Source organism: Chrysemys picta, chromosome 5 (assembly GCF_011386835.1).
Source record: "Chrysemys picta bellii isolate R12L10 chromosome 5, ASM1138683v2, whole genome shotgun sequence".
Classification (NCBI taxonomy): domain Eukaryota; kingdom Metazoa; phylum Chordata; order Testudines; family Emydidae; genus Chrysemys; species Chrysemys picta.
In genome coordinates this window covers 112,441,667-112,468,393 of record NC_088795.1, presented here as the reverse complement: position 1 = coordinate 112,468,393, position 26,727 = coordinate 112,441,667, and the positions used below count along the sequence as shown (strand labels likewise).

The 26,727-nt window shown below is 40.0% G+C and overlaps 2 protein-coding genes across 4 annotated transcripts in view; one reads left to right on the top strand and one right to left on the bottom strand.

Moving 5' to 3' along the window:
- Positions 1-19,306, top strand: part of NCAPG (non-SMC condensin I complex subunit G) — a 38,189-nt gene extending 18,883 nt beyond the window's left edge. The window contains exons 10-22 of the mRNA XM_005296174.5: positions 767-890; positions 1,535-1,624; positions 1,799-1,978; positions 2,532-2,642; positions 3,222-3,341; positions 4,977-5,216; positions 6,835-7,016; positions 11,519-11,693; positions 12,104-12,265; positions 15,621-15,765; positions 17,426-17,518; positions 17,970-18,048; positions 18,940-19,306. Coding sequence (XP_005296231.1) covers positions 767-890; positions 1,535-1,624; positions 1,799-1,978; positions 2,532-2,642; positions 3,222-3,341; positions 4,977-5,216; positions 6,835-7,016; positions 11,519-11,693; positions 12,104-12,265; positions 15,621-15,765; positions 17,426-17,518; positions 17,970-18,048; positions 18,940-19,066 — 1,828 coding nt within the window. The 3' untranslated portion in view covers positions 19,067-19,306. The remainder of the gene's footprint in view (positions 1-766; positions 891-1,534; positions 1,625-1,798; positions 1,979-2,531; positions 2,643-3,221; positions 3,342-4,976; positions 5,217-6,834; positions 7,017-11,518; positions 11,694-12,103; positions 12,266-15,620; positions 15,766-17,425; positions 17,519-17,969; positions 18,049-18,939) is intronic.
- A 1,677-nt stretch (positions 19,307-20,983) lies between these two features.
- The window catches only part of LCORL (ligand dependent nuclear receptor corepressor like), a 169,209-nt gene continuing 163,465 nt past the window's right edge, over positions 20,984-26,727 (bottom strand). For all 3 annotated transcript variants that reach the window (XR_010601536.1, XM_024110696.3, XM_005296181.5), the window contains one exon: positions 20,984-21,884. Coding sequence is in view for 2 of the 3 variants with exons in the window: in XM_005296181.5 (XP_005296238.1) it covers positions 21,701-21,884 (184 nt within the window). In the remaining variant the exon portion in view is untranslated. The remainder of the gene's footprint in view (positions 21,885-26,727) is intronic.

The window sequence follows — 26,727 nt, the reverse complement described above, 5'->3', positions numbered from 1 at the left end:
TACATTTAAAATACTTCTGTTATTAATGCAGACCTAGTACCACCATGGGAGAGTGAATTCATTTATTTTCCATTCTGACTTGCTCATAATCACCAGAATTGTTGACTAAGTTCTAAGTAAATTGTGATGTCAGAAAGAAAAAGGCATAGATTCCATTTTAGATTTCAAGCAGATTTTATTATTTTAATTGATACATTAAAACCATCTTTTTACCTGCAACTTGAACAACCTTGACATGGAAGTTATTGGGAGAGAATAAGCTTGAAAACCCACAATGCCACATTTTTCCTTTTTCCAGATACAACTACACATTAATTAATATTGCAGGTGTGCCCGTCTTGTTTTGGTTTACTGCATTGTGCAGGCATTGAAGGAATAAAGTTATTTTGTACTATTAGACTAGTTAAGACATTTTGCACTTGGAAAGATGTGAGTTTTTAATTAAAGAACTTAAATGGAAGTGTTCTTCACTAATTATAAACAATGAGTGTTCCTACCCCCTCACTTTTATTTAGATAATAGGTCACACTTCATAGAAAATTTTGTGGCATCTGATAAAAGCAGAAGAAAATAATATCGAGTAAAAAAAATTGAATAATTCATTACTGTTCAGCTAAGAACAACCTAGTACTTTACTAGCAAATGTATTTCAAAATAAATAAAGTAGATTAAATCTTAGCTATTGAGTGTTTTCCCAGTGTTTTAAGAAAGGAGGGTGTAATTTGATAAACAGTAAAACTTTACTTTTAAAAAAACAACAACACAGGAAGCGTCTACTGGCCGTCTTGCAGGAGATTCTTATTCTACCTACTACTTCAACATCCCTTATATCTTCACTTGTTGAGAGATTGCTCAGCATTATCAAAGATGATGACAGGAGAATTCATACTGTAAGTAGTTTTATTTGTTTCTAGGCCATGTGACAGACAGCCTTGACAGATTTGTAATGGAAGTGGCAGCAACCACTATAGTTTCCTTTGCAAAAACATGCCATTCTGGTCCTCTCTTCCAGTCTTGTCTCATTTTCACCATCCACCTTAAGAGATGTGAACTCTGAAGTTAAATAAGCCATGTGCACACCCACAATCTAGAATGTGTGCTTTCTGAATGTTGATGGATTGTTTTTGAAAATACCACTAAATTTAAAAAGTGGTGCCCTTTCACAAACTGCAGTATTTAATGTCTCCTAACTTGGCAGATCTCAACCAATTTTGACCAGAACATTCACAGGTCCTTACTCTTTATGAAGGCATCAGTCCTTTCTATCACATTTCCAGACTCAGCTAGCTACCAGGAGATTCTAGACCTCTTGCATGGTAGGGCAATATATTGGCAAAAAGGGTCACTAATCTTTTGGGGATTTATTATAGTAGTTTTATCTACTAAAGAAATCTGAATGAAAGCTCAGGATTTATGCAGAGGGATGACACCTTTTTAATGTTGAAAGTCCAGGCATATATGTCTATAGGATCTGAGAGGCAGACCAATGACAACAAGCGGTGTTAATAGCAATAACTTTTGCCTCCAATGTTAGGTTGCAGAAATTATCTCAGAGGTTCGTGAGCCCATTGTTACAGTTGACACTCCTATAGATGCAGCTGAAATAAGAAAGCAACAACTTAAGGTAAATGAATTGTAGGCAACTTACAGGAAATGGATACAGTGGCTATTTAATTCTATATACTTTTACAGACAGCACACTTCCTATACTGACTAACTGATTTAGATAGTCTAGCATTATTGTACAGCTAATAAAAATTAGTTACAATGTTGTGACTTTCATTTTCTGTGTATTTAGCTGGCTGAAATAAAAGTGAAACTTTTGGAAACAAAAGAAGCTTTGGAGGAATGTATTACTCTGCAGGATTTTAATCGTGCATTGGTGTTAAAAGAGAAAATAACAGAGCTGGAATGCATCAAGAGTGACATGATAAAAGAAGCCGAACAGCCTGAAATTAAAGAAATGCGCGTGGAGAAGGTTCTACTTCCTTTTTTTCCTCTCCTCCCTGCCCTCCCCCCACCAAAAAAAGTGCTGGTTTTATGTTTTTATATCAGTGATATTTTTGTTCACTTTGCTTTTCAACTAACTGGTGAACAGGCCTGTGTCTTTTATTTAATTTTCTTTTGAAGCTGTTAATAGGCATTTCATTGTTTTTTATCCAGTTGTCAGTGTTTTGCATTTAAATTTCAAATGTAAATTATAATGTACTCTATCAAAAATGCTCTACAATATAACTGCTGTTTTGTGCAGTTTATGTACTTTGAGGATATAATTAAAACTATTTTAAAAAAGGGTTTTTATCCTACCTAAGTGCTCCTAGCCTTAAGTGAAAATTAATGACAAATGAACCACAAATTCAACTAACTGTAGTTCTATTTCATTTTCAGTCCTGTAGGTAGATATAACATTCTTCGATAGTGAGAATGTAGTGTAAAGAGAACATTTTACTTGCATAGAAAGACATGATTGTCTGTGTTTGTTTTTTCTTTCTCCCATTCCTGATAAAGAAAATCTTTTTCTCTTCTTAAAGAATGATCCTGAAACGCTACTGAAGTGTTTACTGATGTGTTATGAACTCCTCAAGCAGATGTCCCTTTCTAAAGAAATAGGCCCAACAATGAATGGGATCATTGAATCCTTGGTATGTGGCAATAAGTAGTACAACTTTACAAGTATAAAAGATAGAAAATAGAAAAAATAAAATGAAAATAGAAACATTCTTAAGTATCATGGAAAATGGTGTAGTTCTTGTAATGCAACTTCACACTACATTTCTTGTAGTTGTCAATTTCTTTGTGCATATATGGGTGTCTCATCTTCTCTGTCAACATCTCAATCTCTGCTTTTGTGTTTTGCATGTGTGATGTATTTTCGTATTCCTTTTATAAGCTACTGTATATACTTGTTCATTAACCTGTTCGTTTATTAAGCCGACCACCCAAAATGGATAGGTTAAAAATAGCAAAAACTGTATGACCCTTTCATAAGCCGACCCTATATTTCATGGTTTGGAAAATTTTGGCTTCCGGCCGTCAGGGTAAGCCGCTGGCGGGTTGGGAGTTGGCTTACTCACTAGGTACAAAAGCACATGTAAATATGTTGCACTCTAGGTCTCTTAACATTTACTTTCTAATAATTTCTTTTCAAACATGTCGTAGCAAGTATTTTGTTGTTCCAATATGTACATTTTAATCACAAAGAATCAAATTATTACTTTTAGATACTTCCTGGAATAACTAATGTCCATCCAGCTGTAAGAAATATGGCAGTTTTATGTTTGGGTTGCTGTGCCCTGCAGAACAAAGACTTTGCCAGTCAACACCTTGCATTGCTGCTACAGGTAAAAATTTTCTTAGTGATAAGAACTGGGTTGTTTGGTGTGACTTTGTGAATAAAATTGGTCTTGTACCTGTGTCACATAATTCTAAATAAAATAGTACCTACTGTATATAGGACTTCAGCTGTGTTGGTTGAAGATTTAAAAACTAGTGACATATATATGTGGCTTACATCCCAGCTCTGCCACATACACTTGACTTATGCTGATTGATCTAACTTCTCTCTGCCTCAGTTTTCCTCACCTGTAAAATGGGGTTCTTCAGTGTTGCTTACAAGACGCTGAGAAGCTTAATTCATAATATTTGTGACTTTCTTCTTTTTGTCCTATCTTGGGTATTATGTGAAAAAGAAAGGGGTCCTGGCTGCTCTAGGTGGTCTTCTCGACACTTTTTTTCCCAAATGCAAGTTGCATATGTCCATAGTGTGGAAAATGCTTCATGGTTGGGGCTCTCCTTTTTTTCCCCCCGAGTTCAGGGCAGAACAAAAGGAGCTTAAATTAAACCTAAGGCCTCTAGGGTCACATGGACAATAGCAGATGAGTTTCTTGAACCGCTATTTATTTATAACATTCTTATATATTTATTTGTACTGTAGTAGCATCCAAAGGCCCTCATCAAAATAAGTGACCCATTGTATTAGGTGTTGACAAACATATAGGACAATATAGTCATTGACCAAGAGAATTTAGGGTAGAATTTTCAAAAGTGACGTAGGTACTTAGGAGCCTAAATCCATTTGACTTTCAGTGAGACTTAGACTCCTAAATCACTATAGAAAATGGAGCTTAAGAAGAAGTCACTGTTGAGAATGTTATCCTTAGCTATGTGTGTCTTCTTTCAGATTAGACTAATTTATGCAACTACACCTCTACCCCGATATAATGCTGTCCTCGGGAGCCAAAATATCTTTCCGCATTATAGGTGAAACTGTGTTATATCGAACTTCCTTTGATTCACCGGAGTGCGCAGCCCCGCTCCCCCGGAGCACTGCTTTACCGCGTTATATCCGAATTCGTGTTATATCGGGTTGCGTTATGTCGGGGTAGAGGTGTATTTGAATTTATTACCATTCCATTACTTGTTGCGTCTTCTTTCAAATTAGACTGTAAACTGTTTGGGACAGGGATTATTGTTTTACATGAATAGTACTCAGCAGAGTGGGGTCCAGATTATGATTTGGGCCTTTGGGAGTTAGCAAAGTCCAAATAAGTTTGTTTTATTATTACTGCTTCCAAAATAGACACAATAGGACAGTAAGAATACATGGGATAAGGCCTCCCATTTGGATCAGGATGACCTCCCCAATTGAAACCGCTATAAATAGGGCTGCACAGTTTTGAGCTGAACAAAGTAGGCTGATTGCATAGCTGGAGCTGAATGAATAATCTTATATAGTTCAACCTAAGATTTTATTCCAAACTTGGTTTCATATTTGAGCGCTCAGGTTGCTTTTTCATACTGTTCTAAAGTTTGGGGAGATTCCACTTAGTATAGGTGAATTGTTGTGTGATCTTTGGGTAATCTCAGTCACTGATTTAGGAGTTAAATATTGTCAGCTCTTTGTTTTTAACAAAACTTTTCATTGAGTGATGTACCATAGAAATATAGATCTTTTTCCCCCTGTTTACAAAACCTAGGTTTTACAAATTGATGATATTAAGGTAAAGCGAAGTGCTTTAAAGGCAGTCTTTGACCAGCTGATGTTATTTGGGATAGAAACATTCAAAGCAAAAAAAGACAATGATTCTCACAGTGAAGAAACAGAGATTAGAAAAAGAGATTGTGAAGAGGAGGAGACTAAAATAAAAGAATTGGAAGAAGAGACTGCCACTGTTCACAACCTCCTACAGCTTCTTTCCAGTTTCTTAGACAGCGAGGTAAGTTATCTATGAAATGCCGTCAGTCTGCTCTTCTACATCTTTTTTGTTACAAAAGTAAAAATTTTTATATAATTGTACATGAGTAACCTTACTTTCTTCCCAAACACTTCTGCATGTTTATATTCTTGGATCAGATGCCCAGTGTATTGAGATATTTCAGGAACTGCTTATAGATTTAAATTTGAATGAAAATTGCATGTGCACTGTTGAGTACTGCACAGAAGTCTATAAATAGGGCTGCTGTTCTGCCATGGTTTCTTTAGAAAACTCCATAGTACTCCTGATGAAAATATGAGAGACATTCCTTTATGACCCAGATAACTTTATTTTCCCATAAAAGGTCATTAGGCTAGATTCTCGGTGATGTAAATTGGCATAGCTCCATTTAAATCATTAATAATAACTAGAACAGCTTGTGATAACAAGGATATCCATGTGAATACAGTAGTATCTATACCGAAGCAGACTTATTTAAACACTACTCCAGTCCATTTTTATAAACTGTTTTCTGTACTTTGCAAGAGGAGGAAATGACTTCATCACTCTTGGAGGAGTTAAAGCTGCCATTGTGAGTTCACTGGGTCTGGTTTTTGAGTCGTAGTATTCTGTTCCTGTTCTCTGCTACCCTCCCACATAACTCATGGCACTAACTAGGCATCTCCCCCAGGTTTTCAGTGGTTTTGTTTCAGTTACAGTTATATACCCAGTTCTTTCTGAAAACATCAAATTATGACCTTTTGTAAGGAAAAAAAGAAAAGGTGTACGTGCCTTCTGATGGATTGTATTCCTCATTATTATTTTTTGTTTTATATCAAATTTTCATTAAGCTACTTTTAGATCTTGGTCACCTTGTGTGATTGGCTTTTTCACCATGTAGCCTTCTTGTAAGTAGTCTTAGGATAACTATATTGGGACTTGACTTCAAAACTGGCTCCTACTTTGGACCTACTGGTCTCCTTCCTTCCTTTGGAAAACCACTCACAAACTTTTTGAAACTCTGCAAGTAGATGGATAAGAGCAAATATGAAGCCTCATCAGTGAGTTTGAACTAAATAAGGAGAAATGGATGCAAACTACTAGTGTTCGAGTATTTGACAACTTCCAAAGAAGTGTGATTAACTGCATCCCTGGCATTACTAAAACTGTCAATCCTCCTCCATGCCTTTCATAGCTGTACAAGAGCAATGAAATGGCAGGATTGCTGTAGCAAAGTTTTGTGTGTTCTGAAATCCATTTTTTCACTAGTGAGTGAAAAGCCTTTTTCACTTTTAACTGGGTTGGAAATGGATTGGAAACTAAGAAGTTGTTTTATTTTTCCAGTATGTTAGCTGTAGGTTTCAGGAGAGAGATTTGAGGCTCCTGAATTCTATTAGTGTGGATTTGGATATCATTCATTTTACATTTACCGTAACTTACAAGTGTCTGGGGGATGCTATTTTAAGAGTTTCACTGACACTAAGGATGCAACTCTGAGCCTGCATTGAGGTTGTCGGTGGTGTAGGCATGTAGCCACATGAACCTCAGTGTAAGATTGGGGCTTTACTTTTCAATTAACTAATGTGTATCAGTCAAAGGACTGTACTTCTGTCTCTGATCCAGTCTTTCTTTACTTAAGTTTTCAGAACTCAGGACAGAAGCTGCAGAAGGCCTGGCCAAGTTGATGTTCTCTGGAAGGTTAATTAGTGCCAAACTTCTTTCTCGTCTCATTTTGTTGTGGTATAATCCAGTGACAGAAGAGGATACTCAACTTAGACACTGTCTGGGAGTTTTCTTCCCTTTATTTGCTTATGCAAATAGGTATGAGCTTTTTAAAATCTGATGTTGAAATCCAACATTGTTTTTTCTTTCTTTTCTAGGTTGTAGTTTTACCTGATTTTGTTCTTGTGATTCCCATACGTTTTGTATGTGGGATGTACTACGTAATTATGATACAGTAGCCTAAGAAAATAAGGACAGCATTGTTGAACCTGAGTACTTAAAATTAGACACCTAAATAAATGGCCTAATTTTTCAATAGGTCTGAGCACCTGCAGTTCGCATTTATTTCATTGGGAGTTGTCGCATCTCAATGACTCTGAAATCGGGGCATGTTTAAGTGCCTAACTATGTGTTTAAAGGTTTAATTTACAGCCTCCTAAGAAGGTAAGGTGATCATTTTCATGCTCCCTCTTGAGACAGTTAAAATAGTAATAGTGTGTATCTATTTGCACACAAAGATTAATTTATTCCTTTGCACTGCATTAGTATATGGCAATCAACACTGATCACTCCACTGTTTTGGTGACATCTGGGACATACCTAGAAATAAAATCCACACCTTCATATTTTTTTTAATGGAGGGTTCTTCGATGCTTAGCTAGACAGTCGGCCGTAGGATCGTTCGCCATTTGGCCCATTCCTGCACAACCGCAAAGGCTTGACGCCCAGAGTATGCAACATCAGAACGGACTTGATGAACCCATGTATTAGGGGGTCTGCTTCTGGGCTGCCTCCACCCCTCACTTGGTGGAATTTTATCCCGGATTTTACAAGCTACCCAGAGAACAGCGTTTGCTGGAATGTCTTGTGGCATACTTGCGACATGTCCGAAAAGCATGAGGTGCTGCCTGCGAACAATGGCCCTAGTAGTCTGTAGACCCGAACAACCATAAACATCTGCATTACAAATGAAGTCATTCCACTGTATGCCCAGTATTCAACATTGACATTCTGTGTGGAAAGTCTCCAGCTTTGTCCAATCTGCGCTGTGTAGTGTCCATGTTTCGCAGCCCTACAACAGCTTGAATAAATCCTGAACTTGGTTGTCATACTAAGATGATGTTGATTCCATATCCATTGTAAACGGCCCATGGCAGATGCTGTGATGCCAATCCAATGGAGAACCTCTGTGTGAGAATTGGAGGAGCTGGTAAGTATAGAACCCAAATAGCAAAAGATGGAAACTGTTTTGTTGTTCAAAGAGATTGGAGTTGCTGGTGGACCTGGGCCTAAATTTTGCAGTATTGTCTTTGACCATGAAACATGGAGACCAATCTTATCTGACTCCTCCTCCACATGCTGGAGTGCCTCACGAAACCTGTTGGGACTCTGTATTAAAAGAACAACATCATCAGCATCGTCAAGGTCTGTGAGTGAGAAATCATCTATTTCAATGCCTATGGATCGGACGGAATGCTGCATTATGAAATCCATTGTCTGACAAAGAGTACAGGGGCCAGAATGCAACTCTGCCTAACACCACATACTGATTTAAAAGGCGCTGACATCCGGTTCCCCAGGCTAACACGGGCAGTGGTTCCATTATGCAGCTCTCTAATCAAGTCCAGCAGAGTGGTAGGGACACCTATGCCCTTTAAGGCCTTCGTTAAGGCAACACGGTCTACTGAATCAAATACAGCCTTAAGATCAACATACGCTATATGCAGGGGCTTCCTGAACTCACGATGTATCTCCGACAACAAGCGAAGGGCCAAAATGATATCCAATGTGAACCTGTTCCTTGTAAAACCTGACTGTTGGGGATGATGCTTCCAATGTAGGAAAGACTCCAGGCATGCCAGCAAAACATGCAAAAATACCTTCCCTGGAACGGAGAGCATGGTGATCGGCCTGTAGCTCTTACATTCACTGTGCGGTCCCTTGCCCTTATAGAGTGAGATCACAATACCGTCCTTCCAGGCGGTTGGCAGGGTTCCAGTTCTCCACACCAGATGAAAGATGTCCAGAAGTGATTCTGCTCCAGGATCAACAGCACAGTGTAGCTGCTCTGAGGGGATGCCACAAGCACTGGCTGCACGTCTGTTTTTCAGTTTAGAGATGGCACACGTCACTTCATCCAATGTAGGTGCATCAGTACAAATGTCTGGATCCGGAACCGCAGTGACTGCCAGATCATCCAGCTCTGAACAAGCGGCAGCTGGAGGATGGTTCAGGACACTGCGATAATGTTCCATCCAGCGTGAGAGAATGTCATCATGCGATGACATATCATTCAGAATGCCGTTTGTAATGACTACCTCTTGATCGCTGAGGTTACGAATGGCACGGAATGCTGACTCGACGACATCCACCACTTGGTTGTAATATGCCTCGCGATGACGGAGTTCCAGGGTGTTAAATTTTCACTTCAGCTGATTACAAGTGCACTTATCACGCTGGTGGGCTGCAGACTTCAATTTCATTATCTGGAAGGCCTTCTCTGATAGCCATGGTCGGCGTGCTGGATGCCTATAGCCAGTCGTCTACTTAGCAGATTGGTTGAGGGTAGAAGTGAACAGGGACCAGGGAACCTCCACATCATCTGGCAGATTAGCAAGAGTCGAGAATCTGTTGCTGATGTCAATACAAAACCTGTTGGCTAAACCTGGCACACGGAGTGTGTCAATATCAAATTTAATCATCATCGCAGAGGATTTACCTGCTCATTGGAGCATCTACACCGTGCGGGTGACCGCTAGAAGGTGATCTGTGTTTGCTGTGCATTCCGCACCATGATATACTCTACAGGAGGCGAAGAGACATCTATCGCATGTAATGATGTGGTCCAACTCTGTCTGAGTGACGCCATTGTGAGAGATCCATGACATCTGTTGTATGCGTCGCCACTTGAACCATGACCCAAGAATGGAAAGATTCTGGGAGGCACAGAATGTAAGCAAGCGGCGAGAATTATCATTGGGTGTGCCTGAACCATAATGACCAATGACCTGTTCAGATCCGGTTTGCAGGGAGCCGTAACTGCATTTAGGTCACCCAGGATCACGAGATCATCATGTGGCAAGACTGTGCATACTAGATGTTCCAATTGCTCATAGAAATGTTCTTTAACTGAGTCAGCAGATTCCTCTATCTGCGCATAGATTACTATGACAGTGAGATAACCGTGCCGATGTTTAAGACGTGCAGTGAGGGTTGGAGTGGAATAAATCTCTTCTAGTCTTTTGAAATTCCCTTTTATCTCCTTTTGTCTTTTTTTTTTTTTTTTTTTTTTTTTTTTTTTTTTTTTACTGGTGCCTGTGAAACTGCTTTGGGAGCTCTGATCCAACTCTTTATTGAATTTCTTAAGGAAGAGATAATATAAACAGAATTATTTTTACTTGTTTATGCTGCTGAGCACTGCAGCCAGGCATTGAAGTGTCACTGAAGGAACACTAGCCGTGGAACTTCAAAAGGAAACAGACAAACTGACCTTAGTGCTCAGCAGCTGTGTAGAGGAAACAGTTGGGCTCCTGTTTTAAATAATTAAATTACCCTGTATTGAAAATCCTGAATCTGCTCTTTGTTTTTGTGGGGCAGAGGGAGGTTGGTCGGGGAGAGGGAAAGGTGAGTTTTAAATAAACACAACAAAAATGTGGCAGACTTAAACTCCCCTCCTTTCCTTCTCTGCCACTGAAAAAATATGACTGGCTACTCTTTGAGTGGCAGTTTGTGGCTAGCTAGTATAAAAGCTAAATTGGGAATATTAAATAGTTACTAATCTATTTTTTACAATAAAAAGTGAATTTAAAGTTTCTGTTGGACTACTAAAAGGACAGTTGAATTAATTGGGGGTGGGGAGAGGGAAATTGTGGTGGGGAAAATCCCTTAATTTCCTATCACTACTCTGTCAAGAGCAAGAATAAGTCACTTTATTGAGAGGATAATTTTTCACGTAACTTCTGTTGAGTCCAGTATCAAAGTGAAACTAGGATATATGTCTTCAGTGTCCTGCAATCTGGAATAATGGGCTCTGACCTCTGTGATTAGTTCTTCTACATGTGAGCAGGTTATCTGGTCTTATTGAGACACATTCTCTGGTTGCAGTTATATTGGCAAGAGGAGTCTGAAATCTTTATCTTTGAACATTAGTCTTACGGTATATCCCACCAAGTCAAGGTCATTCTTTGTTTCAGAGTCACCACTATTAAAAATGCAATTGTGTATGTGCTATTGTGGCATTGAATGTACCTTCTCTAATAGGGGGATGCTAATGTACTTCCTTGGTTATCATCCCTGTGAAGCCACCCCTCTCTGCCCCCAAACTCTGGAGAGTTGCGAACTGGATTCTTCAGGGACCAACAGACAGAGAAAGGATTGTTGGATAAATAATCTGGATTTAAACTGGCTCAGGTCCTTCTTCCTGATCCAGCAAACAGACAGGACCCCTGGTCCACGGTGGGCCCCAATCCTTAGGATGGGATTGGAAGGTTTGGGTCTACTGAGGCCCCACAAAACACTGTGCTAGTTCTGAGCTGAGGCTTTGATGAACTTCTGATCACATTTTCGTTTTGTGTTACTAGCATTTGCCTCTTTTAAAACAGGACTAATCAGGAATGTTTTGAGGAAGCCTTTCTTCCAACTCTGCGAACACTGTTTAATGCTCCTGCATCTTCACCCTTGGCTGAAGTAGATATTGCTAATGTTTCTGAACTGTTAGTGGACCTGACAAGACCAAGTGGACTGAATCCTCAGGCCAAAAAGTCCCAGGATTACCAAGTATGTAGATTATGGCTGATGGGGTGCTACTTTGATGTTTGTGGCTAGAGATTGCATCCCAACAACCCAGCTACTGCTATCACTCTGTGAAGATTTCTCCCTTTGAGGCTCCTGCATAAGAGGGAAGGAGAGAGATCATCCCAAGTGACCTGTCTCTAGCTTGTTGTTTTCTCATGTGGCTAAAGCAACACCACCGTACTTAATTTACCAGCGGTTATTGTTTGCTCCCGTGTGTGTGTGCGCGTGCACGTACATAAATTGGCACACATACTTAAAATGCTGCTTTTTGAGAAACTTTACTTTTTGCCATTTAATATAGCTGATTGGATACTTACGTTAGGTACATTACACGGTCTTCTCATGTAAATAACTTTCAACCAACTTTCAGAATATTCTTACAATTTTTCCAGGATTTAACAGTGCATGATAGCTTAGCCGTGAAAATCTGCAATGAGATCTTGATAGACCCAACTGCACCAGATGTTCGTATTTATGCGAAAGCCTTGAGTTCATTAGAACTCAGCAAATATTTCACAAAAGATCTTCTGGTTCTACTTGATGAGATCCTTGAGGTAGGTAGTATACAAATAAATTGTGTTACATTGCTCTTGGTACTTTTTTAATAGCTAAAAGTTTAGTATCCCAGTAGTATTCCATAGTTCGTTTTTTAGTTATTTAACAAAGAATCTGTGTAAACTATAATACTAATCAGGATGGAATTATTTTTGTTTTAATCAGGATAGTTATATTTTAAACAAATCTAATTAAAAATGAGTAAATCTGTGGGCTGAGATCACTATGAACTATGTTGTTAAAATACAATGAACCATTTCAACCAGTGCAATAAGTTAAAGCAACGTGCCATGTTTTTCATGTCATCACAGTAAGGTTTACGATAGATGTGCTGCAGCTTATTTTATCACATGTAAATAAAATTGAAGATAGTCCTTTACAACTTGGACTATAGAATAGAATCATAGAAGATTAGGGTTGGAATTGACCTCAGGAGGTCATCTAGTCCAACCCCTGCTCAAAACAGGGCCAATCCCAACTAAATCATCCCAGGCAGGGCTTTGTCAAGCCAGGCCTTAAAAACTTCTAAGGATGGAGAGTCCACCACCTCCTTAGGTAACCCATTCCAGTGCATCACCACCCTCCAAGTGAAATAGGTTTTTCCTAATATCCAACCTAGACCTCCCTCACTGCTACTTGAGACCATTGCTCCTTGTTCTGTTATCTGCCACCACTGAGAACAGCCTAGCTCCATCCTCTCTGGAACTGCCCCTTCAGGTGGTTGAAGGCTGTTATCAAATCCCCCCTCATTCTTCTCTTGTGCAGACTAAATAAGCCCAGTTCCCTCAGCCTCTCCTCATAAACCATGTGCCGCAGCCCCCTAATCATTTTTTGTTGCCCTCTGCTGGGCTTTCTCCAATTTTCCACATCATTTCTGTAGTGGGGGGCCCAAAACTGGACGCAATACTCCAGATGTGGCCTCACCAGTGCCGAATAGAGAGGAATAATCACTTCCCTCGATCTGCTAGCAATGCTCCTACTAATGCAGCCCAATATGCCGTTAGCCTTCTTGGCAACAAGGGCTCATGGCTCTGCAATCACATCTCCACCAACTCCTTTAGCACCCTTGGATGCAGCGCATCCGGCCCCATGGATTTGTATCACCTCCACCGCTTTCCCCATATCCACAGAGCCAGTTATCTCCTCATAGAAGGCAATCAGGTTAGTCAGGCATGACTTGCCCTTGGTGAATCCATGTTGACTGTTCCTGATCACCTTCCTCTCCTCCAAGTGCTTCAAAATGGATTCCTTGAGGATCTGCTCCATGTTTTTTCCAGGGACTCAAGTGAGGCTGACCGGTCTGTAGTTCCCCAGATTCTTCTTCCCTTTTTTAAAGATGGGCACTATATTTGCCTTTTTCCAATCGTCCGGGACCTCCCCCAATCGCCACGAGTTTTCAAAGATAATGGCCAATGGCTCTGCAATCACGTCAGCCAACTCCCTCAGCATCCTCAGATGCATTAGATCTGGCCCCATGGACTTGTGCATGTCCAGCTTTTCTAAATAGTCCTTAACCTGTTCTTTCATCACTGAGGGCTGCTCACCTCCTCCCCATACTGTGCTGCCCAGTGCAGCAGTCTGGCAGCTGACCTTGTCTGTGAAGACCGAGGCAAAAAAAGCATTGAGTATTTCAGCTTTTTCCAGATCATCTGTCACTAGGTAGCCTCCCCCATTCAGTAAGGTTCCCACACTTTCCCTGACCACCTTCTTGTTGCTCTCATACCTGTAGAAACCCTTCTTGTTACCCTTCATATCCCTTGCTAGCTGCAACTCCAATTGTGCTTTGGCCTTCCTGATTACACCCCTGCATGCATGAACAATATTTTTATACTCCTCCCTATCATCTGTCCAAGTTTCCACTTTTTGTAAGCTTCCTTTTTGTGTTTAAGCTCACCGAAGGTTTCTCTGTGAAGCCAAGCTGGTTGCCTGCCATATTTACTATTTCTGCACATTGGGATGGTTTCTTCCTGCGCCCTCAATAAGGCTTCTTTAAAATACAGCCAGCTCTCCTGGACTCCTTTCCCCCTCAGATTATCCTTCCAGTAATGAGAACTAATTTGCCTTCTTTGAGTGGCCTTAGGACTATTGTGGTATTACACTATTACCTGTGTGTCATGGGGTGGGATGGCCCTTTTAAGGGATGTGGGCTTAGCCCCACCTGGTACTAGTTGCCTTCCAGGTAGGGGGTTTGAGGCCAGGGCTTAGGCGATGGCCAGTAGGTCACCTTGTCCTCAGATAAAAGGCCAGCAAGCAGGAAGTCTTTTCCAGAAGACCATGATCAGGGAATGGTGGGGGAAGGGTTCTCTGCACCAACTAGGTGGAAGATCTGGCTGGAGATATCTGCTGTGGGCTGTGGCAGAAGCCTTTTGAGGAAGAGGCTTCAGGAAGGGCCAGGCATCAGAACCTGGTTTATCTGTTTTGCTTTGAGTTGTACTGTTTGGATTTTGAAAAATAAACTCATGCTGGAAGAAAGGGACTGCCATTCTATTGCTGTTGGCAGCTTTATTTGACACACTGGTTGGTGAGTTGGCCCCCTGCTTACACCACAGTACAGCAAATTGATGGAACCTTCTGGAAGCCCTGCCCATTGTGATGCCTGCACTTCTTCCTACCCCTACAGCTCTTAATGTACCAAAGGTGAGGGTATAAAAGGGCTAGGGTGCCCAACTGCCTCATTTCCTTCCAACAGAGATTATATGCAGACCTGGAAGCTTTCCTAGGTCTTAATAGCAGAAAACATTTATACTCTTAGTACCTTGTACATTGTAGTTTTTACCAAATAAATTGGGGATTTTAGGTTGGAGCTCTCGTATGATCACAGAGCTATGATGGGATTCAAGAAGGTCCAGGCCCTTACATGGTCTCTGAAATGTTCAGAGCCACACAGGTGCCCCAACAGGCATTGCTTTCAAAGGTTCCAATAGCTTGTTGCACTGCAGATACACCTCCCATTAGTGTGAATGTGCAGGGACTCATCTTGAAGAATTCAGATTATTGATCAATAGCCTTCCTTTTATTTCGGCCACTAATTCTAAAATGAACAAAGGATTAATGCTGGTGACCTAAATAGTTTTTTTATTCTTGATCTAAATTGCTATGTAACCACTATGGTTTTTAAACTGATCCACTCTGTTGTTTCTTAAATAATTTACCTTGTGTGTTAGTATCCATAATTTAGAGAGTGTTTTATCTCCATACAAAATATGGTACTAGTCAAATTTGCTATAATGAAGGGTGCATGATTCTCAGATACAGAAAGCCAGGATTTCGTGGATAATCCTATATTAGAAGATATGTAGAAACTGAGCTGTTTCAGAATTAAGCAATATTAATATGAAACATTTCTACCCACAGAAGGTCAAAGATAAGTTGTGTCAAAGAGTGATTGAGAAATTCAAGATAAATTTAAGCAAAGGAAATGATATAGACAAAGACCGCTCTGAAGTAGAACAGGAAACTGGCACCACAACATCTGAGCATGTTAATCCAAATGAGGAAGGTAATGTAGTGAAAGTATGGCTAACAGGAGAATAAATGAGTCCCTGAATGTGGGTGGGGTGGGGTGTGTATATATTTTTTCATTACTATGAAAAGTTTTAAAGTAACAAAAATATAAGTTGTAAAGTGTACATTCTTACCCTTTTGAAAATGGACTATTTTAACCTATTGGTTTTTTTCTAGCTTTTTACCTGTTTCTCTGCTGTTTTCCCTTTCATTTTCCATATTCCTCTTGTGTGAGAATTGCTACACACTTCTCCATTAGCGATTCTCTTCACAGTCTCTTAATACCCAAATAAATGTTACACTAACCAGGTGGGCTTTCTTCAGCAGATTTGAATAATCACTTATCTGTTGAATACTAGTGTCTACTAACTAGCCTGAAAACCTACTGAGTTTAAAAGCTTTCACTAGTTTTCAAGTTCTTCGTTCCTTTTCTTGCTTGTTGGACTTGAGTTCTTTTCATATCTGCAGTTTTTCTCAAAAGAGATTTCTTATGTTTTTCAGACTAATTGTTATTGTAGTGATATGTTCGCAGTGATGTGTCTTCTCAGTGTTCGCTTATGCATCTGGAGTTAGACTTTGCACTTGTAGTTGTGCAGCAGGAAGCTACCCACCCTCTGTACCGTTTAGGCAGCAGGTGGACCACTTGCAGTTCCTATGCTATCAGTAACCCAGATCTGTTAGCACCCCTTCAGACAAGGAGTCTGGAAATCCTTCTAGGAACTGGTCTTGATCCGTTTCCTATCTAAATAGCTAAGCAACTGTCTTAAGATGACTTGAAGACCACTCAGTTGGCTTTTCCTTTCTGCTGCTTTATTAGTGGCTTACTTCAGGGCCTGAACTTCATCATTTCAGAGTACTAAGCTCCAGCAGTCAGCTCAGTGGGGCTGATAGACTATAATAAATTTAATTCAGAGCTGTGTCACAAAATATGTATAACAATTTCAGCTGTTTTCATCTTTGCATATTCATTGTAGGGGGAGCTGGTAGTGACTCCTTTGTTTAGGTTGTGTACCCTCCCTCTCTCTCCCCCCTCCCTCCCCCCCCCCCCCCCCCCGGCTCCCTCCTCCAGCTGTGGGATAACAGCCTTTGCCTACTGCTGGCTAACAGTTCGTTCTTTCCAGTGTGAAGTTCCCACAAAGAGGAAGGGAGATGCTGCATTTCAGTACATATTTTCTTGCAGAGAGCGCTCTTGCATCCTGTAAAGCAGTGGTTCTCAAATTGTGGGGTGTGCCCCCCCCAGGGGGATGCAGAGGAATATTTAGGAGGCTGTGGTGAGCCCCCACGGGGGGTGGGGGGAGGGGGCAGGAAGGGAGTGCTATGCCCCCCAACCCAGCTCCTTCTCAATCCCCAACTCCGCCTTCAGCCCAAGCTCTGCTGCTAAGAAAGCCTTGACTGTGCAGTAATTGGAGGGAGGAGAGGGGGCAGGCAGATTCCGTTACTGGTAAGGAGGGACACAACTGGAAAAGTTTGAGCACACTGCTGTAAAGAAAACCACACTTTGCAATGGTTGCTAGTGTTTGTTCCTATTTTTTCTAAATTAAAAATGACTGAAATTTTAAAAAATGACGGCAGAGGTTTGTTTAGTTTATTTTCAGCATTAGTATATAAAGATCACATCTGTTATGATTGGCCTGATACGCTATTCTGTTACACAGAAAAGAATAAAGAAGCTGATCAAAGTCCTGTTAATGAACATAAAGATAATGCACCTACAAAGCAGAAATCTACAAGAAGCAAAGCTACTAGAGGTATGAGATGACATAAGTTTTGTAGCTTAACATTAACCGCTACAAATATTTTTTTTAAAATTTAAAGTAAGCCCTATAGGAATTGCAGCAAAAATATCTTTGTTGTAGCATAATTTGCTTTAAAGCCTTTTAGATTAAAAAAAAAAAAAATCATCTCTGACAGAGTTTATGAAACAGTTCTTATCACTATAACATCCTTGACTTAAGTCATTTTCAAATGGTCTTTTGGACTACCACACAATAGTGCTGGTGTCATGAAAGGGGTACGGTAGTCTGAAAAGGTTGAGAGTCACTAGTGTAATGAACTATCCATGTATGGTGAGGGAAATTTGTTTAGGAAAAGTAGTATTGAAGAAGTGAAAAGTCTAGGAGTTCTAAGATGTGAAGGTTGTTTGAACAAAAGGCACATTGTCATTGTTCTGGTGATGGGTAACTTTCATTTGTGTTTTAGGGCAGAGAAAAGTAAACACAGAGGCTAGGTCTGTGAACACAAGAAGAAATCGTAAAATGGTAGTGTCTGACAGTGAAAGGTAAACAGTCTTGTGTAATGAATGCACAACGTCCCTCCTGCCACTCTAACTTCCTTCCTTCTTTCTCGCAAGCAAACTTAATTCAAACCCTTTCATCCCTATGACCTTCCTTTTTAAGATTAGATGTTCCAAGCACAGAAGATAAACTACATGTTGACTATATATTCTACAGAATTAATTCCAGACTTCTCAACAAGGGTAATAAAAAATAAGTAAAAGCTGTCCATAAATGTTCAGTCTCCTTCAGAAGTACTAGTTAAGAAAAAAATAAGGAAATAAAACAATTTCTGTAATAGCTAAGACTCAAAGCTAAGAAATCCAACCTGCATTAATTTTTTTCCAGTATATCTTCCAGTTTTGTTCTTGTGTAAGAGCTATGTAGGGAAGGGTTTGTAATGTTACCTCTGCTACACTAATTGCTACTATCTTGTTGCTATTTAGTTTTTTAATTTGTAAACTGAAACTTTAGAAACCAACATTTGGCAATAAATAATTGAACGCCATTCACTTCACCCCATTACGCAATGCTGTTATCCGTGGTATCTTAACTCTAACCGTGGACCCACATCTGCCTCTGGTCAAGCACGTGACCCATTAACTTCAATATGATCAGGCCCTTTAATTTATCTAAACAATTTGTTTTATGTTGATAGCCCCTAAAAGCTAATCTTGCTGTTTTCCACACACTTTAATTACTAACCTTTAGTTATCCCTTTGTGGTGGTCACGTATTCTAATTGATACATAACTATTTAAAAATAAACTTACAACCTATATCCAGTGCAGTGTCTACAATAAAGAATGTAGTTTATTATTCAGTGGTTTCAAGGCAATGCATTTACATTTAAATTTGCTTACAACTTTTTTGTGACCATTTTGAAACTTTATTTAGTGGTGATGAAGTTCCAGAACCAGTTATATTGCCAAGTTCAAGACCTTCAAGACGAGCAAAAACAGCAGCACTCGAGAAAACTCGAATGAATCTCTCAAAGCTTCTGAATGTAGAAGCAGACGATTGAAGATGAGAGCGAGCGAGAGAGAGGTGTCCTTCACGAAAGCCAGCTCTTCACAACAGACTTACAAAAATGTTTTGTTTTACTGTCAATCCAGTTTTTTTTAAATCTTTCTATAGTTGTTTTAAAAACATGAAGTTCCCAGGAACTTTACAGTATTTTAAATTAGTGTTAATATTGACAATCACTCCTTAGTTAGATGCATATTTTCTGTTTGTGTAATAAAACTATAAAGTCTTACTAAAACTTGATTTGTGGCTTTTATCTATTCCAAATCACATTTCCCCTGCTTCTCAGAAAATGCATAGGGGAAGAAAAGAGGAAGCAACTTGTTATAGACCTTCCCTGCGTCTTCAGGCACTAACTATAGGATTTTAGGATTTGCTTACAGAACACAAACAAAGTAAAATTGATGCCATTGCAGCTTTGCATGTCTTTCAGCTGTTGCCAGACATCTTTCTGCCTGTAAGTGGCTCTGGAACTTGGGGTTAGTTATTCTTGCTGGTACTGTTTGAAAGCTTGTAAACCTTTCTTTGATGCAATATTTTATCCATTTCTATAGAATTTTGAAACCTGTGATTTGGATAGAAATTGATAAATGGATGGATTTCCTCATAGATTTTGTGTGCCGAAGGTTCACTTTGTGAACATCCACTTTTGTGCCATAATTTTTTTGCAAGGACTTGTTTGTTCTTTCTGGAAGATGTTGGCAGGCTTCCCCATGCAGTATAGGACTTAGGTTGGTAAGGACGTACATGGGTGATTTGTAAAACTACTGTTTTAGCAAAGGACAAAATAGGGCTGTTAGGAGAGGGATGTGATTCAACACTTTCTCCCTTCCCACCACCCCAGGTGATTACTGTTAAGAAAACAAGCTTTGGCAGTCAGGTTAAAAATGTACACTGTTGAAGTTCTGAAAGTCCTATTTAGAAAAAATAGGGCAGATGCTGGGTGTGGCTCTTTTATCTGCTTTGAAGTATCTTAATACCTGCTAGAGAGTATCTTGATGTAGTACACTGGTGATATCTGAAACAGCATTGCTAGTTTCAGGCTGAGTAGATATTTGTTTAGAGGAGAAAAATCCTGTATACCTGATTTCCTGCAACTCGTATCTAGGAATGAAATCACAACCCAATAAGCTGCAATTGGTACAAAAGGCCACACAGGTTGCTATAAGCACATCACCCCGGGGTCTGCTCTCTGCCTTGGCAGAATCCATTTTTACAGGGTCTCTCCTTGTAGTTAGATGTTTAATAGATGTTCCTTAACCCCTGCTGTGGGGAAGGCAAAAAACAAAACAAAAAAAACCACTCCACTGACACCAATATGGTGGTGAGGGGAAAAAATTATTTCCCAAGCCCCCTAAAAAAGAAGCGACTAGTACAATGCCCACAGCAGGTTCAAACCCCACCTGATAGTCACACATCAAAGGGAGAGATGGTTGGTGCTGCCTTGCCTGCTGTGTGGAGAAAGGGGTTTCCAATGCCAGGGCTTGCACCTTTAAAGCCTTCCCCCTTACATTCCAAGAGGGTGAGTCAGTGCTGCAAACAACCAGGACACTTTTGTTGTCTAAAATTTATAAATAGATACGGTCATTGAAGGACACTTCTTCCAGGCTATTGACTCTCACTGAGTTCTCCATCCTTGATAATATAGAACCAAGAAAGAATCTTTGCTCTGTCCATAAAATAAGTGCATCTAGAAAAGGGAAATGTGCAGTATAGGTTTCTTCTAAGTAACTAATGTAACAGCACACTACTATCACTACAATTTTTATTAGACATGTCAAATAACCATAGCTGAGGCTATGATTTAGGCTTGATAAAAATGTCTACTAGGTAATAAAATGGAAACATTTACATCGGCTTAAGAGGTTGAAGTGTGAAATTAATTCTAAAATGCAATAAAGCAATTAACTGGAAATGTGTTTACATCCATTTTAATTGGTGACAGGAAAATTCATAGAAACAAAACAAAATAGACCACTTATCAGAAACATCAATAAAAAAAAGTGCAGATACAGGGTTGAATGACAATCTTTCAAGAGATTTCTCCTGCCTTTCTTTTAGACTAATTTTTAAATATTGACACGTTCTCAGGATAAGTGAAAATAAACCCCACCCTCAACCCCCTAGAGAAGGAAAACATACTGTGCAATCTGATTGTTCTGTAAATTTTGAACATTTATGAATGAGATTTTATACATCTTTGCCTTATCTTTTTACTGCTTTGCTTCGAGGTAGTCAGTCTCCACCTGTTACAGAATTGTTTCTGAATCATTGACATAAATCTTTACAGTTAGTGACCCATGTCACAAAATATATTAACTTTCATGCACAAAAATAAAACTGGGATACTTATATAATTAAACTTAAAAGAACATAACCTCCCGCCCCCCCCCCATGGAATACTATTAAAAGGGAAACATCTGATATGAGATTTGTACTGCAAAATTCCATAATGGTCAAATGCAAACCTTCATGTAAAAAACATACAAAGAGTACATCAAAATGAATAATGCTAATGATTTTAATATAAAGCCAAATCACAAGAGATCATTTCAAGATCAATTTAATAAATGCTTATGATTCAGCAGAAGAAAAACAATGTACAAAATAATAGTGCAAGAATAGCTGCAATCTATTTGTTCTCATCAGTTTTGAGATTTTGGTTAAAAACTTTACAATTGGCAAGAGATACCGTTGCAAAATTCAGATTCCACTCAGTGGGCTGATTAAGGCACTTCTTTACGGACTTCAAAGGTTGAGTTGCTGTGTTCATGTCAAATAAATTCTGCTTCTCAGAGGCTTTCACTTGTATCAAGCTGGGGGAGGGGGAAAAGGAGATAAAGAACTTTAGTGTATTATTTTTCATCCAAACCAGGCACATCACCATGGGTGAGAGGTGGGGAGGCACTTTTTTTTTGGGCTACCTCAAGCCCACCTAGAGGCACCAAGTGGGAGTGGAGCACTGCCAGGCCTCTACACAACATCTAGGAACACTCAGGGCTTTCCTCACTATAAGATTAATTCAAATTATAACTCAAGCATTGTCCCCAACTCAAGTCCTGTCCACACAAATCCTTAATGCAAGTGTGGTGGTGCTTAAAATTTGAATTGGCTGGTCCATCAGGGGCTATTAAGCTACAGCTCAAATTAGCACAACTCACAGTCAATCTAGAGCCCCAGTCCCTGCCCCAAAGTTTAACATAGTAATAATCAGACTATTACACAGTAATCTAGGTTGTATTTACAGTAGAGACACTAAGGATGGAAATACTAATATTTCCCTGGGTGGTGCTTTTGGGATCCTTACAAAAAAGACTTCCTCCTGGGCACTGAAATCAGGCTGCAGCCTACGATTTGTTCAACACAAAAATCTCATTAGTGCATTCAAGGTAGGGTGCATTCAAAAGTCAACAGGAAACAGTCTCTAGAAAGCAGGAGAAAATTCCAAGCTAATTGCAAAGCTCCTCTACACATTTTCTTTGTCAAAGGAGAATGCATTGGATCCAGGTGCCCCAGCAACTGTAGAGTAGAATTTTCAAATGTGCTCAGCCCTGGTGTTCACATGGCACAATTTGTCATTGTTTTTTAAAGGATTCAAATGAGAACTACAAAAATTATTCAATTTCTGGAAAGCCGGACAGTGAGAATCCAGGAAAACTCAAATCCATTTACCTGAATAAAGGTTAAGAGCGATGCTCAGCCTGAGGCTTGTGAGCTGCAAGTGTCTATTTAATGTGGCTCCTGCAGCTCTTTGCAGCACGTGCTATTAAAAGACTGAGATTTTAATTATTAACCAATCAGACTGCTTTTACTATGTTATTTAACTATTTAATGAAATAATACTGGATCAGTCATTTTGCTGTGAGAAAATATATATTAAAAAAAGTTAATTAGATCATGAATTCACACTACTGTGGCTCTTTTGGGTAACACTGATCACTCACTGGCATAGGCTAGTAGAACCTACATCTGATTTGATAGACAAAGGCACAGCACTCCCGTGGCTAGATGCTGAAGCTAAACCAATTGACTGGAAATAAGCTGCAGATTTAACCCTCATTACTGAAACTTATGTAGGTAGGTGGAGATTTTGCCATCAACTGAAGTCTTCACTATCCAGGCTGGATATAAAAAATGTGCTCTAGTTCAATTAAAGTCATGGGCTTGATGCAGGAATCAGTTGGGGAAATGCTATGCTTGGTTGAGGTCAGATTAGCTCACAGAGGCTGCTTCTAAGCCTTAAAATGAATTAGTCTATTTTGAAATGGAGCTATACCTCCATATCAGCAAGAGTTTCTGTAGCTGAGCTGAGAGTCAGAGAGAGGGGCTTGGAACAACGGGCTGCTTGCCTGAGCTCGCAGCCTCTGCATGGTGCTGCATTGGGGGAAAGCTGACCACACCCTCTGTCCATATTAACAGGGATAAATTTGCAGAATGTGTGGGAAGAGAGGATTGGGGCAGACATGGAAGTCGTGCAGCATTGCCTGCCCTCACAAGTGGGGTTCACTTGTGGTTTGGACACACTAGTTTGAAACATAACTACCTCATCTGTCTAGACCAGTCGTTTTCAAATTGTGGGTCGTGGAATGTAAGGCACTGGGTCGCGGCGGCTCTGGTCAGCACAACTGACCAGGCCGTTAAAAGTCCCGTCGGCAGTGCTGCCCAGCTAAGGCAGGCTCGTTCCTACCTGGTCCAACGCCACGCTGTGCCCCGGAAGTGGCCAGCAGCAGGTCCGGCTCCTAGACAGGGGGCCACGGAGCTCCAAGCGCTGCCCCCACCCCAAGCACCAGCTCCACACTCCCATTGGCCAGTTTCTGGCCAATGGGAGCTGGGTGGGGGGGGCAGTGCCTCAGGCAAGAGCAGCGCAGAGCTACTTGCGCACCTTTGCTTAGGAGCCAGACCTGCTGCTGGATGCTTCCAGGGCGCAGCACATCCACGGTGCCAAGACAGCTGGGAAATCCGCCTCACCACACCAGCTGACCGGGAGCTGCCAGAGGTAAGGCAGTACCCCAATCCCCTGCCCTGAACCCCCCCTCAAATGCAGAGCCCCTTCCTGAACCCCAAACCCCTCAGCCCAAAGCCCTGACCCTCTCTAGCCCAATCCCCTGCCCCAGCCCTGAGCCCCTCCCCACACCCCTCATCCCCAGCTCTGTTGGGTTGCGGGCATCAACAATTTTCAACTGGGTCGCCAGAAAAAAAAAAGTTTGAAAAACACTGCTCTAGACCACAACAGGTCAAGCGGATATGAAGTATTATATAAAATTAGACAAAGCAACATTAGTGGCAGAAAGGATATCTTTTCACTGGCCTTAACCTATTGCCTTTGGAGGTTAAGGTGCATGTGTCTGTTTTTTTTTAATTAGTGCTTGGCAGGTGCCACAGAAAAAAGTTGCAGGTTTTTGCTATAGGAAATGGGTTTTAAATAAAAGTATGTTCTCTTTACACAGCATGTGATCTAAGAAAGGATGGCATTAAGTAGACATACACATTCCATTCTCTAGCTAGAAATGGTAGCGAGAACATTCTGTACACTCGAATCTGATGCATCTTTCTAAAGATAAGGACTAGATACGGTGCTTGAGTCAGATTTTCAAAAAGCTATAAAGTTCCAAAACCAAATTTCTTCAACCAATATTTAGCTTGTCAAGCCCTTTCCAGTTTCAAGGAATTGTACTACCATTTATCGAGTAATCTTCAGAACGTTCCCAGCTGTGACTTACCAGTACTCCACCCCATTAGGAAGTGAAAGAAGGAAGGCCCAAAACATGACTGGGATGTGCGGTCGAAATCAAAAGTTTCTATGACTACATTCTGGTCTTAAATCACTAGCTCACGCCACTCCCTTGTTCAAAGCAAAGCCCACATCCCTCATGCAGGACTATGTACTGTACCTGCCAAATTTTAAAGCAAAGTCATTCTGAGTCAGCTGAGCATTTCACAAAAATGAAAAAAGTATTTGAAAAGTATTTTTGCATTCTGGCCATTAGAAAGTGACCCAATTTGATTATTGCCTGGTAGTGTCCAGATGAGCCAATTTTATTTATCTAATGGGGAGGCATTGCCTGTATTTTTATATTGCTGGGTCACCCAGGAAGCTTTTGGATGAAACTGATGACAAACAAAATCTGCTTTTAATGAATAAATATTAATGAAATAATATGAAAGTTTAATATGGAAACTAGCCAAGCATATGCTAACTAGCATTTGTCACTTGGGTGGCCAGAAGACAATATTTCCTTTTTGCAAGAAGTTTTGAGGTAAGAAATTTTCATTCTGAAACAGATCTTTTAAAAGTTTTTTTGAAAAAAAAAATCATATAAATAGTGAGCCAGCACAAGCCCAGAATAGCCTGGTTATTAGGGCACCCAGCAGCAATGTGGGTGACCCACGTTCAAGCTCGTGTTTTGCCTGATTCAGAGCAGGGACTTGAACCTGGGTGCGTCTGTCTAGCTATTCCATCCTGTACCAGAGAAACACTCCTGGGGAAAACAACGTTTCCATGAAACACTGCAGGTCTGACTAAAAAAAGAGTGGTGCCTAGTCACATAACCTTTGCATCTTGTGCGGGTTTCTGGCTTAGGAGAGACAAGAATTAGTTTTCTAAAAATCAAGGAGCTAAGAAGCAGCTGAAGCTTGCTATATAATACAGCTCTAGGAAAATAACAAGGAGTCTGGTGGCACCTTAAAGACTAACAGATTTATTTGGGCATAAGCTTTCCCCCGATACTTGAGCTCTAGGAAAGTAATTTTCTTTATCTGGACCCATTCATGGTAGCCATCACTGCTTTTTAACAGGTATTTAAAAGTAGAAATAGCAAGAGTGTGTGTATGTATATATATGTGTAGTAGGGCTGTCAATCCATCGCAATTAACTCACGTGATTAACTCCAAAAATTAACTGCAATTAAAAAATTAATTGCACTGTTAATAGAATACCAACTGAAAATTATTAAATATTTTTGATGTTTTTCTACATTTTCAAATATATTGATTTCTATTACAACACAGAATACAAAGGGTACAGTGCTCACTATATTTATTACAAATATTTGCACTGTAAAAATGATAAATAAAGGAAATAGTATTTTTCAATTCATGTAACACAAGTACTGTAGTGCAATCTCTATCATGAAGTGCAACTTTCAAATCTAGATTTTTTTGTTGTTACATAACTACACTCAAAAACAAAACAATGTAAAACTTTAGCCTACAAGTCCATTCAGACCTACTTCTTGGTTCAGACACTTGCTAAGATGAACACGTTTGTTTACATTTACGGGAGATACTGCTGACTGCTTTTTATTTACAATGTCACCTGAAAGTGAGAACAGGCGTTCACATGACACTCTAGTAGCCAGCGTTGCAAAGTATTTACGTGCCAGATATGCTAAACATTCATATGCCCCTTCATGCTTCGGGCACCATTCCAGAGGATATGCTTTCATGCTGAGGATGCTTGTTAAAAAAATAATGGATTAATTAATTTCGTGACTGAACTCCTTCGGGGAGAATTATATGTCTCCTGTTCTCTTTTACCCACATTCTGCCATATATTTCATGTTATAGCAGTCTCGGATCATGACCCAGAACTTGTTCGTTTTAGGAACACTTTCACAGCAGATTTGACAAAATGCAAAGAAGGTATCAATGTGAGATTTC